We start from the raw sequence: 13,018 nt of genomic DNA, 5'->3' as shown, positions 1-13,018 counted from the left end.
GATGAGTTGTGTTTTCCTCTCAAAGTCAATACCACACTGCCTCCCTCATTCATTTCTCAATAAACTTGGCGATGAATTTCAATCAAAAAGCGCCAGCTGAGGGGAGAGGAGGGAGGGAGGGGCGGGGGTGGGGGGTGCTCAAGTTCTTTTAAAGCCCGCCGGGTGTGGATTATACCTTTAAAACGGGGAAAGTAGAGGAGGAAGTAAAAGGACGAGTATTCTTGTCTACTGGTCCCATGTGTGACTTACTGGGGACTTTCTCTTACCAGACAAACCGCTAACCGTGGGACAAAAAAGTGGGCCCAACTAAAAATACATCGATAATTATCAACTTTATGCGGTCGTGAAAACACACTAATGCGTCATTCCTTGATTTGTTTTTTTTCCCCTCGAAAGACCGCTTTCAGGGAGAAGTAATGGGGAAGAGAGAGACACTCAGCCGCGAGGACTTGTTTCAATCAATTTCCCCGAGCTGGATTTCACAGGTCACTCGCTGATAACACGCTGTGGAATAATGCCACAGCGTGCTCCTCGCAGCTCACCTGACAAGCTGCCTGACAGCGGGGGAGCGCGAGCACGTGTCACGTCAGCCCTCTAATTGGACACAAGGACCTTCCTCTGTGGAACCGTGTCGCGACGCACGCCGGCTTCGCGAGGCCTTCAAGCCGGGCCCGTCTAACTTGGCAATGAGAGTGCCTGCTCCACTCCTGCGGCGCTGGCGCTAAATACCAGCCGTTGTAATGAGACAGGCAGGTATGGCGATGGCTGGCGGATAACACTCCTTGACACATGCTAAACCTGTTGTGCCAACCGGTTACAACCCATTCCTCCGAGGCGATGACATTTCTAAATGCCTGTGTCATCCTTTCCCCGCACCTGCACCGACTTTCGTCTTAAGAATGGGCTTTTGAGGAAAGGAGATCCAAAAAAAAAAAAAAAAAAAAAAAAAGCCCCCCCGCGTGGGGCAGATTATAAATACAGTTGTGGTATTTAGTGCGTATTTGTAGGCCCTCCTCAGAAGCTTGATCTGTTTACATGCCGCCTTGAATGCCTTTGATTATAACATATCTTTAAGTAAGGCCACACCCCGTCGCTGACCAGCCGCTAGTGAAGTACCAAACCCAGCCCTGCAGGACAGGAAATGAAAAGGAAGCTCTCCATCTAATCAGCTTGTAAGTCACAGACTTCAAAGTGACGGCAGGGCGGAGAGGATAGGCTCAATTCACCAGCTGGACAGCACAGGGCCCTATCTGATGTGCGCCGATAAAGATGTCTGCGCTTGTTTATTTAATTTTTTTTTTTTTTTTCCAGGCGAGAGGAGGGTCCAGAACTGCACTACATCGTGTTACGCCTTCCATGAGTGGAGCAGGAAGGGTTTGATTTTTTGGATAGCACTATTTATAGCTTTGGCAAAAAGAGAGAAAAAAAAAAAGGCTGTTTACTAAGAGGCAGGAAAATCCCGAGCCCATGCATGTTTTTTCAGCTTAAGAAATTTTAAACATTCAGTTGTAAGTGTACAGTAAAAGTATTCAGACCCTTTGATTTATTTATTGTACCTTTTGTCAGATTACAACCAGAAACTTCATATAAGGGTTGTTTTACTTTTATTTCTAAACAGTGTTGTTTGAATCTGGATTTAGCCTCTTTTGATTTAATACTTTGAATGACATGACTTCATATCGCAGCTACAAGTCTTTTTGGGGAATAGTTCTACCGCCTATGCTTATTCAGAGATCTACATTTTTCTTCTCTGCACAATAACTCTGGTTCAGTAGCTGCAGAGCATTTGTCTAAAAAAGAAAAGAATCAAGCATTTCCTTAGGTCAGACTTCGACAGGTCCAGTCTACACGTTTTTGTACTGCGATCTGAAAATTTTTATTGTAGCTCTGGTTGTACGTTTAGTTTTGTGGTCATGATGAAGGGTGGACCTCCACCCCGATCTCTCGAGTGTTGCGGGTTTCCTTGCAGGATCGCCCCGTGTTTAGCACGGAGCGACCGTTTTCTTTTTTCCTGCAATAGATTTTTGACGGTTTTCCATAAAGTCCAGATCTGTGGAGCACTTGACTAATATTCTCCCACCTCTTGATTTATGCCACGGATACCATGGGCCCCTTGGCTGCCATGACGGTTGAATGTCTACTGTACTGGCCCGTGGAAGGCTGTGTCTTGGTAGGTTTGCAATAGTCTCCCCGCGTCCAAATGATGATATTATAAACTAACCCTGCTTTAAACCATCCCTTTTTTCCCATCTCAAATTTTTTTTTACCCTTTTATGTTGTTCTGTAACATAAGGTTGCGGTAAGATACAATGACGTTAGTGGTTGTAATGTGACAAAATGGGGGAAGGTATGAAGAGGTATGAATACTTTGGCAAGGCATTTCCTCCATATAGAGATCCCACTTCTGCACTATCAACCTCTTCCTTTCTACCCCCTTACAGGGTTGACATTTCTTGATCTCCACCAGTATTGAGTGAAGCACACATGACCCCTTTGTCCTTATGTTGATGAATGACTGCCTCATACCCATTTTGTCAGATTTTGGTGCAGTGGAGTCGATAGCGTCACCTTGACGAGGAAACTTTGTGATCCATCAGCCCTCAAGGCTGTCTGGCCACAACTAAGGCCTGGCAAGAGCAACTCTCTGTATGGGGGGGCATCTGCTTCATCCAAAAAAAAAAAAAAAAATCCTTCACCCAGTGTGCTGCAGTCTTTGTGAGGTCGAACGAATGGCTCTTATTACTGTCGCTTTACAGTGGGAGGAGGAAAAAAGAAAAAAAAAAAACACTTGACTTGTACTAATAGCCGGGAAGCCATGCTGGTCACCAAAGGTCTGAAGACGAAGCACCCTGTCAGTGCCCAGCTTGGGAAATTAGCAAATAATGTTCCCTTCCCCCTGACAAATATGTGACAGCTCGCCTTCGCCAATCATTCTCTCCTAACGTTATGATGCATGTCCTGGATCCCCACTGGAGGATACAGGCGAAGTTTACTGACCCTCAATTTACCCATGACAAATGGGGTCCCGGTAAATGTGCGTTTTCTGGGGCGCGGAAGGGGTTCATTTTAAGCAATCCTGGTTATGTGGATGTCACTGATTAGGATAAATAGCGGCTGAGTGTGTTAGGACTGCTTGCAGAACCATATTACCACAGGCCTGCATTGCTGCCCCTGGAGGGGAGTTCTTCATGGAAACTTGGCTGAGATAAAAAAAAAAAAGAAATACAAAAAAAAACGCTGATGCAATTAGGGGTTGAAACGGGAAGAATTGTACAGTCAAATTTTTATTTATGATCCACTCCGTCACGCCGCTCCATAAGCATGCGGTAAAAAGGTTAGGAGGCAACAAATGAGGCTTAAAATTGGGACTTTTTGTTGAAGGGATTTGATTAAACCCGTTTTGCTGCCGTTTTCGGTGCCTAATAAAGTGTAAAGTAAAATAAAATATTGACTCAGGTGCAGCCGTTACCCTCTCCTTTTGATTTTCCACAACCTTGCTGACAGCCGGTTCTACCACTGCTGTCCTGACCAATGGATAACCAATACATGGATTAGACAGAGGACAAGCATGTAAGCTCCAAGGGACACGGCTCTTTCAGAAGGCTGCAAAACAAACAAAAATAGCTTCAAGCTCCTCTAAAAAAGTGTCAATTAAAGAACATAAATAGGCTCCTGGAAGCAGTCAACTACGGCTTAGTTAAGTTTTATATGGTCTGTCTGTTTGTCTCATTAGTGTTTTAAACATTCAATAGTCAATGCCGACAGGATTATTCGACACACGCTACAGGATACTCTCATTCTGAGAATGGATTGTGAGTTTTGGAGCCGATCCAGAGAGCTAACCTGACTGAGGACGTGTCCCTCTGCTGTTCCAATCGACTGCAGTCTCCTCTGTGTTGACTCTTGGTAATTTGTGATTATTTCTTAAATTGACCGAGTTAAATCTCCACAATTAGGGCGATGAGGAAAGAGGATTCAACATGAAGGGACCAAATAAAAAAAAAAAAAAAAAAAAAAACAGTCCTCAGGTTGCATCCTGAGGTGGAAAGCTTTGATGGCCGGACCTCTGATATGCGCGTGTCGGTCCACGCTAACGTTTTATGCCTATTTAACAGTGCCGTGTCACTGCGTGCCCTCTTCCGCTCGCGTAACTCCAATCTATTTCCGAACGTAGGCCATTTGTTCGAGTGCTGTGAAAGGAAAAGAAAAGAAAAAACTGTGTTCTTTTTTTTTAAAATGAGCTGTTTCATTTTTAAAGACACAATCCACTCTCCCCCGCACTCAATTGGCTTTTTTAATCTCCGCGAGAAGCAGCTTACATCCTTTTCACCTCGCAATTACTGTACATACGGAATCAGCGACACCTAATTCTGGCGCCGTGCTGCCTCTAAACGCTTTCGTTCTCTTAAGCTTCACATCCTCCTACCACCCCCAACCCCCCCCTCCTCGCAAAATCAGGGTGAGCCGCGGAGGGAGCGGGGAAGCAAAGGAGTCGGACCTGTCTGCTGGTGACTTTCTCTTTTAATTCACCACACTAATCAATTGCACCACCATTGCCTCCAGGGGTAATTGTATCTTAATACTAACTGGAAGTGAGAAGGAGCCGGGGAAGACGGAGTGGAAGAATGGGGGGGGGGGGGGGGGGGAGAAAAATCAACAAAGATAGAGGGAAGGGGACACATTTCTCCAGTAAAACCTGATGGTAATCATCCCAATCCGCTTAGCCTCTGTGACTAATGGGGTCTGTTCTTAAGGGACCTGGCACTTTCACTAGGGTGCTATAGAAGCCATTAATGTCTTAACTTATACACCTTCTCTGGGCTGTTTAGTAACACACACACACACACACACACATCGACTCGTTCGCGCTCAACACTTTCTCCCCCACTTTCATTCACTTTCAGGCGCACACATACCCTTACGCAGCCCCACCGCACTCCTGTTTCATTATCCCGGTGGCTTGTTGGCCTCTGCTCTGCTCCTGCTAGGGAGGTTAAACGCAGGAGAGCTGGGCCAGACTGCACGGTTGGAGGAGCAGGGGACCGACGGCTGTTTCTGGGGGTGGGGGGTTGGGGAGGGGGGGGTTAGTTTTGGGGAGTCAGAGAGAGCAAGGCGGACTTGATGAGAAACAGCTGCTCAAGGATGGAAGGGTCTGGATTGGGATATTTTTTTTTGGGGGGGTGGGGGGCTAAGCTTTGGCCTTGCTGTGCTCAAGGCCAGAGCTTTGCTTGAGCACCAGGAGCGCTGGGAGGGAGGGAGGGAGGGGGCGTTTCATTCTCCCCACCACAGTTGGAACAGACAGAGGCTTCCAGGTCAGACGGGCTCTGACCCTCACAACCTCTGGGTACTCACCAATGATGACAGATAAGACCACCACTTCCTTCTGTTAGGCAAGATAATCAGATCTTTTACTCGTAGCGCGACACGCGCGCGCTCCCTCTTTCTCTCACCCTCTCTTCCCACACTTTCTCTTGCAAATTCATGCTGATCACACATGAGAATAACTTCAGACACACTCGTTCACTTAACCTAGTTACAGGCTCTTATTTGATTCATAAAAAATGAACGCACGTTTGACTTATAAATTCAGCAAATTAAGCTAAAACATAATCTCTTACGCTAAATGGCAGACATAAACGTTCGGGAGTGAGATTTATCTCGATGGCTTGGCTTTAATCTTTCATGATACCTTACCAGATCCCAATGTTCCTAACATTCAGCAAACCGGATCGCTTTAGAAGTGCACCGAGAAATCAGCTGACGGTTACGTGGCGATTTTTTAATTCTGAGACGACTCAGTGTGATCCATTTCCAATATCGGTGAGGTGTTTAAAATGTGAATTCAGAGGAAGCGAAGAGGCCTCTGAAGGTCTTTAAGAGATAATTATATTTTATATTATATGCTGACACATGTCCGCGAATCCACCGAGTCGTGAGGGAGCCAGAAACACCGAGACTTTCCGCAGACAACATGAAGGCTGAACATAGTACAACAAGGTTGCTCTGTTAATCCTTTTGAGCTTTCGAACCTCTGTCTATCACAAAACCTGCTGGATTTGAACATTTTAATGGTTTGCAACGTTCCTTTGAAAACATACGTGGAGACATGCTAATGTAAGACACTAAAGACAGCTGAAAAATGTCAACTCTAAGCATTCTGTCTTTGATTTAAAATAAAAGTTTAACTTTTGACTGCTCTCTCGCCCATGTGCATTTGCTATTGAAATGAATATCGACAGCGGCACAAAAATATCTTGAATGCGCCTCTATTATCATCCTATATTATAATAGTTTTAAGAAAAATCCATCTCAGACAATATAATTATTGGTACGGCTTTTAAATAAAACACAGGAACAAGAAGTCACCCACAAAACCTTTTTGGGTGCATCTCTTTATGAGTGGCTAAAATAGATAGTTGAGGGCTCCGCCCTGTTGACAGAATGGAGGTAGAGTGGAGTGAACTGCTGTAAAGACAAAGAAAGACAGGAAGACAAAGTTCTGACTCACCAGTGTAGACAAATCTCCCAGGGGCACCTTTGCAGAACTGCTTGGACTTGTAGGACAGCGTGACTTCCACGACGCCTGGGATGTGCCGAGGGGGAGTCTGAACGCGGATGGCGTGGGGAGTTATCAGCTGGGTGGCGAGGGAAAAAGAAAGGAAATCACGATTTACCGGCGTGAAGCGGACCCAAACAAAACGAGAGCATATTTTCGGTGCAAGAGCGAAGGCAATTTTTGCAGCAAGGTTCTGTTCAAAAATGCAAAGCGTCTTCATTCAGAACATCAGGTTAGTTGCTCCTGGGAGCTGAAGCCGACTGCTCGTCCGAGAGGAGCAGACACCAAAGTAGACTTCGTCCATCTTATATCGACTCCGATCTCGAAGCTGATTCGGCAAACGTAACTTCATGAACCTTTAAATCATCGCCACAACTACGCCTGGTGTTTTTATCTTCCGCGAAAGCGTGAGATTCTTTTACATTGAGGTAGAAGTGCCACGAACAGGTAAAGCACCGCCACTAAAATAACTTTTTGATTTGAAAATTAAGTTGTGTAAGAAGTAGAAACATTACGTTGGTCTCAACGAACCAAAACTGCATAAAAAAAATTTCTGTTCTTTTCTTTGTACTTGTGTCTGACCGTAGGATCATTTAGAACCTGTAAGTATTCAGCAGTCTCTCTATAAACAACCATCCGATGAAAACACGAAGTCTGTGCAAACCGGCATGAAGGCCCACTTAGATCGGACTAGCCCTTAGTTTCAGCCTCCGGGACTACCTAGTCCGGATTTAATACTAAATGACGACATCCAGAGGTCTGTTTATAACTTTTTAACACAACCTCAGTTCAAAAAATCCCACAGCATGGCGTTAACAGGTTCTCCTTAAGGAAATGCTCTTTCGTACCTCACTCCATACGAGCATAGTGCCAAACACCACTTGTAGCCCGTCGAAAAAGTTGTCACCGATGATGATGACGGTGGCTCCTCCGGTGGTCCATCCCTCACTTGGGCTGATAGCCTTGATGCATGGGGTGGCTGCTTATCCAAGACAAAGAGAAGAGCAAATTCAGCACCCAAGCGTTGACACGGGAGCACATGTCTCTTTTCACTCCGACATGTTACTGAATCACCTCTACGTTCAGCCCTGCGTGTCTCTCCCACCAAGACATATCATGGAAATTGCCCCCCGGAAAAGAAAAAAAGAAAAAAAAAAAGATGGATTTGTCCTTTAAGGCATGCGAATCAAAATCATTTATCAGCTCGGTGGAGTGGTGTAGTTAAGCAGACCCTTCAAATGGTCCACTTCACAAAGGCTAAACGCCCAGGCTCACCAGGAAAATGATTTGATGGAGCAAATTACGTGTCAGGGGCAAATGTAGCCATCAGAATTGATTAAGCATGCACGGACATGTACAGTAACATTTTAGAGCTGAACACATCTTAAATGAGTCAAGAAGTGGAGATGACAAGCTAAAGCTTCGCTGCTTCATGTTATTTCATTACCTTTGTTCTACGACAAAGTGAAGGCACACTGAGCGTAGTTTCTGGTTTCATAACGCGAAACGCGCTCATGAATTATTCAAGATGAGATTTTTTTCTTCTTTTTTTTTTTGCTTTTTGTGATCGATTCAATCCATTTCATATTGTTTATTACAATGCTTTTCATCTGGCATGACTTCTGCTGCGCCGCTCTGCCATTCATCAACAGTGGGAGTTGTTATTATAATCTAATTTGAGTGATCTTGTGCCTCACGTTCACTGTCACTTGATGCATGGCCTTAATATGGTGTTCGGCAAAACACCGTGTTTACAACAGAAATAGCATGACAGCTTGCCATAAAATAGCAATATCAAATTTAATCTATTTTCATCAATATCGTATAATACAGCGCGGAATGTGCATTTCTTTCCGCACACGCGCACCCTGCTCGTCAAAATGCATGCAACTATTCCTGCAAGTTCTCCCTGGTTTTATTTTATTTTTTTATTATTTTTCCTTACTCCCCTCCCTCCGCAAGCTCACTTCTAAACCTCCTTTATCCCCTCCATCCAGTAAGTAAATCACAGTCAGCCATTGTTGTATGGATCACCTCAGACAAGACATCTCCCTTTGTTTGCCTTGCTGTTGGGTCTGTTCAGGTCATGTTTGCTCTCTCTCCCTGCCCATAAAGTGCGCACACACACATCGGTACTACAGGGAATCTGACTTTAACAGGCGCTGTTGACTTCATGCTAATCACCTCGTACAGATTTTCATTTGTGAGGCCTGGAGGAGTGACATTTGCTTTCCTTAATTGCGAAGCGGAGCGTCTGAAAGAGGACCAACCCTCCATGGGCATGCCGGAGCCCCCTCTGAGGGCCTGACCTTCATCAATGTGGACGATTACAGCAAATAATTCACCCTTCAAAATTACTGTAAACAAATTGACTTTGGGGATGAGAGAGAACGGAGGGAGGGAGGGAGGGAGGGGGCAGGAAAGAGGAGGGGGCAAGAAGAGTGCCTGATGGTGACGGTGACTGTTGGGGGGGGGGGGGGGGGGGTTGCATCTGCTTCCTGAAACCTTCGACGGGCTGAGCTCAGTCCTACACGCACGCGGACACACGGAGCATAGACACGCACTATACCTCGGAAATCCCAGCAATCACAACTACACCCCCCCCCCCCTCTCCACGCACACCCACACACTCACACGCGCAGAAGGACCCATGGAGAGGCAGCGACTGAGGCCCTAAGCCGTCAACCCTTCTGCCTGAAAATTTGCATACGTCTCAATGCACAGTCAGAGCGGGGAGCATGTGCTGAATGGGGACCGTGGCGAAGTGGATTACACAGTCAGCACAGGCGATGTGATGACAGACACGCACATTGCCCCCCCCCCCCCCCCCCCCCCCACTCCACCCACCCTCCCGGCAGATGATAGACATCAGTCCAAGTGGACGGAGGAGGATGCAGCGAGCCAGTCTCCTGCATCACTCGGTCTTTGCAAACTTTGGCCACAAATGTAGACAATTCAAGGCACGGCTGTCTGCTTAAGTGTGCTCCGCCTGATTTTATGGCGTTTCAAATGACCACGTGCGAAAATCTCGTCACCGATTTTCATCGTCTTTTTTGTTTTTATTCCACCCTCCGTTTAGCGTTAGCTGCAGAGGACGTCAAAACTGACACAGGATCTGAGCGGAGAAGCTTCTGGCTCTGGTATTGTGACACTCAAACAGGTCTGATGTGGCCCTGTGAAGCCGTCCTTTGTTCTGCCTGCTGAAATGTGTTGTAATTGTGCTGTGGGATGTCCAGATGGTCGGTTGATAGTGCAGCTGATGGGATTATACCTTTTACCTCTCCCTGGGCCATCTGTTCCCTTTGACTCTCTCTTCTGTCTCTCTTTCTCGCTGTCTCACCCTCGGCCTCTCTCCTCTTATTCCTTTTCCTCCTATCCCCTTTTTTCCCTCCTTCTTTTTTTTTTTCCTCCTCTTAGACCCGGCGGTCCGGATTCGCTTGTCTTTATTGCATAAACCCTAACAGCATTACAGCCACTTGGCATGCAAATGAGCCAGGCGCTGCAGGCCCTATGCTAAGTCTCCTATATTGTCTGGGGCTCTATAATAGTGAAACTGAGCTAAGGAACGTGCGTGAATGAGAGTATATCTGTGTTTGTGTGTGTATGCGTGAGTGAGAGCGTTCCTGTATTTGTTGTACGTGTGTGTGTGTGTGGGGGGGGGGGGGGTTGTGTGTGAAAGACTAAGCTATTTGTGAGCATGTTTATGCACCTTTGAGCCTGAATCCATACATGTTTGAGTGACAGCGGGCCTCAAAGCACATTCATGTCTGAATGCATAATATGCTTGTTGTGTGACAGAGCACACAAGTGAACAAAAGTGTCACATGGCAAGATTCGGTGTGTCATCTGGGCGCCGTTCCCCGCTCGGCGCCAACAGGGGGCAGCACTTCTCGAGTCTGAGCCGCAGAAGGGGAAAGGATGCCTCCCCTCTTCAGCCAGTCAGGCAGCCACAAAGGCTGCGAGCCTCTCTCGGCCCGTGAACTCCAGAGGAAGAATGTGTTGCTAATTTAAAGCACGCTGTCTGTCTCTTTGCCTCCCAGTTGTCAGAGCAGCTACGGAGGACAAGGCTCCAGCTACATTTTGTAAAACCGTCTCTCTCTCCCTTTCTCTTTTTTTTTTGCTTTGTTTGTTTCTCCTGTGCCACATCTCTGTTTGTTAAAGGTGACTCAAACAAAGTGAGCCATCGCTGTTGATGCATGATAAATTAGTTTGTTGTAGAGGTGTGAGGTGGGGTGGGGAGGGGGGGCGCAACAGATCTCAACTTCTAAAGAAGAAGGGAAGGTGTATTAAAGTTATTAGACAAAGACATGTTCAACTGGGCGGTTGACAATTGCTTCTTTTCTTGCTTTACGGGGCGTCACTCTGCTGCTTTGAAGAGTGCGGTGAAGAGGAGAATAAAAGGATGGGTTGGGGTAACCTGTAAAGAACCCACACACACACACACGCACACACACACACACACCGAGGGTCTCATGGGAGCGGGGGAACACGGAGGCAAGGGCTCAACCTCTTTAATTGCTCTCCTCATTAAGAAACTGGTTGCTAGGCGATCCACACCTATCGTGTCATAAACGTGAAACACACAAACAGAACGTCAGTGAACATAATGACTTTGGTGCTCCGGGCAGGACTTTAATTATTTGATTTTGTTCTCCAGTAGAGGAGTCATTAATAAAGACAAAAACAAATAGATTAGCTTTTTCCCCCCCACTAGGACTAGAGAGCATCGAGATATATTAATTGTCTGCTATGTTTATTTTTTTTTTTTCCCCCGTATTTGTCGTTGTTCTATTAAACATTACATTTGCTCTTGGTCACAGAGCCATTAATGCCCATTAAATGTGTAGAGAAGCTTGTTTTAGTCCGTGGCGTATATAAACTGTTTGCCCAGCCATAATTGGCCCTTGAAATTTAAATCCAAGCAACTGCACCAAGGTCTAAGCCAGCTTTCTCCTCTCTCTTTTTTTTTTTTTTAAACAGTGCTGCAGCCGCGCGTTTGCTTCCCCTCCGCAAGTGAAGGCCACGGGGGTCGAAAGGTTGCGCTTAGTGCATTTTACTTTTTTGATTTCCCATGGTTTGGTGGTCCTACTTTTCTCCCTTTTGGCTGAGAAGGCAATCAGTCTATCATATGGAATCAGTTGGAGGAAAAACAGTAAGTTCTGTTTTTCTCATAGGCCACCCCACCCCTCCATCCACCCACCCACACACACACACACACACACACAGTGTCAGCTGCCCCCCGCTTCTGTCTTTCTCCTTCCTCCCCCTGTTTCAGCTCTCTCTCTCTCTCTCTCTCTCAGCTAAATCTACAGAACCCCGATGGCAGGAAATTGACCTCACAGGCAAATTCTTCAGCAATTTGATCATGTTTCACAATGCCTTTCAGGACAAATGTAGGTGCATTACGAGACTGGATGTAGAGCAACGTTTTTGAATTAGTTGTTGTTTGCTGTACAGAAATGATGAACACTCTGCATAGTGCACAGTATTTCCAGTCAATGCATAACACAAGTTGGGATGGAAGCAAAAAAAAAAAGCAACTCAAAAAGTGAAAAAAGTAAAAAAGTAAAAAAAAAGTGTAATGAGATGATGGAGAAATGATTGATTCTAAGGAAGTAGAAGGAGCTGTAGGTGTGTGATCTGAAAACTGGTGGAAAAAAAGGTGGTGGGGTGGGGGGGAAAACTAATAGGGAAAAAGGAGCGTAGCAAATTATAAGATGTAAAAATGTGCCTACCATTTTCCAGATAAGGAGGCGTACCTTCTGAAGGGTCGAGTCTGCGAGCCCTTCGCCCATGCTTAGAATTGTTGTGTACAAACATGTTGTCAGAAACGGCCAAGACGTGGCCGTCCACGTTGACGGTCGTCGATACAACAACCTGCGGCAGAGGTGAACGGGAGAAGTGATTTAGCAAGATACAAAAATATATATATACAGCATGCAGTTAAAGCTGGGAACCCTGAATATACACGGTGCCTTGAACCTTTTTTTATAGTTTTTGTCACATTACAGGTACAGACTTTATTGTACTTTATTGGGATTACGGTTAATAGACCATGATAAGATAGTTAATAATTGTGGAGTGGAAGGAAAAAGATGTGTGGTTGCTAAGCATGTAGAAGTTGGAGAACTCAAACTCCACATGTCCCTGAACACACCATCCCCAGGGCGAAACATGTTGATGGCGGCATCATGCTGTTGGACAGAGTCAACGGAGGATGGCTGGAGCTAAATATAGGGGAGCCCTGGAACGAAACCTGTTAGAGGTTGCAAATGATTCAAGACTAGGGCAGAGGTTCACCTTCCAGAGGAACGACAGCCATAAAAATGCAACCAGAGCTCAATGCAATGGTTTAGATTAGTACGCATTTACGTCCCGAACTCCATACATGAATCATAATAATACAATAGGTTGTCCATGCAATCTTGTGGAGTTTGATGCATTTTGCACAGAACAATGAAT

At 45.8% G+C, this 13,018-nt stretch overlaps 2 protein-coding genes across 5 annotated transcripts in view; one reads left to right on the top strand and one right to left on the bottom strand.

Moving 5' to 3' along the window:
• Positions 1–13,018, top strand: part of mgmt (O-6-methylguanine-DNA methyltransferase) — a 303,909-nt gene that overhangs the window by 68,859 nt on the left and 222,032 nt on the right. The window lies entirely within an intron of this gene.
• LOC105927313 (EBF transcription factor 3) overlaps positions 1–13,018 on the bottom strand; it is an 89,010-nt gene that overhangs the window by 20,782 nt on the left and 55,210 nt on the right. For 2 of the 4 annotated variants that reach the window (XM_012863996.3, XM_012863999.3), the window contains exons 8-10: positions 12,316–12,433; positions 7,405–7,538; positions 6,509–6,635 (exon numbers count right to left, since the gene is read on the bottom strand). In XM_012863996.3, coding sequence (XP_012719450.1) covers positions 6,509–6,635; positions 7,405–7,538; positions 12,316–12,433 — 379 coding nt within the window. The remainder of the gene's footprint in view (positions 1–6,508; positions 6,636–7,404; positions 7,539–12,315; positions 12,434–13,018) is intronic. The other 2 variants (XM_012863997.3, XM_012864000.3) reach the window with 1 other exon arrangement.

The sequence above is a fragment of the Fundulus heteroclitus genome, chromosome 22 (assembly GCF_011125445.2).
Source record: "Fundulus heteroclitus isolate FHET01 chromosome 22, MU-UCD_Fhet_4.1, whole genome shotgun sequence".
Taxonomy (NCBI): Eukaryota; Metazoa; Chordata; class Actinopteri; order Cyprinodontiformes; family Fundulidae; genus Fundulus; species Fundulus heteroclitus.
Note: the sequence above shows the minus strand (reverse complement) of the source record. Positions and strands in the feature narration are given on the sequence as shown.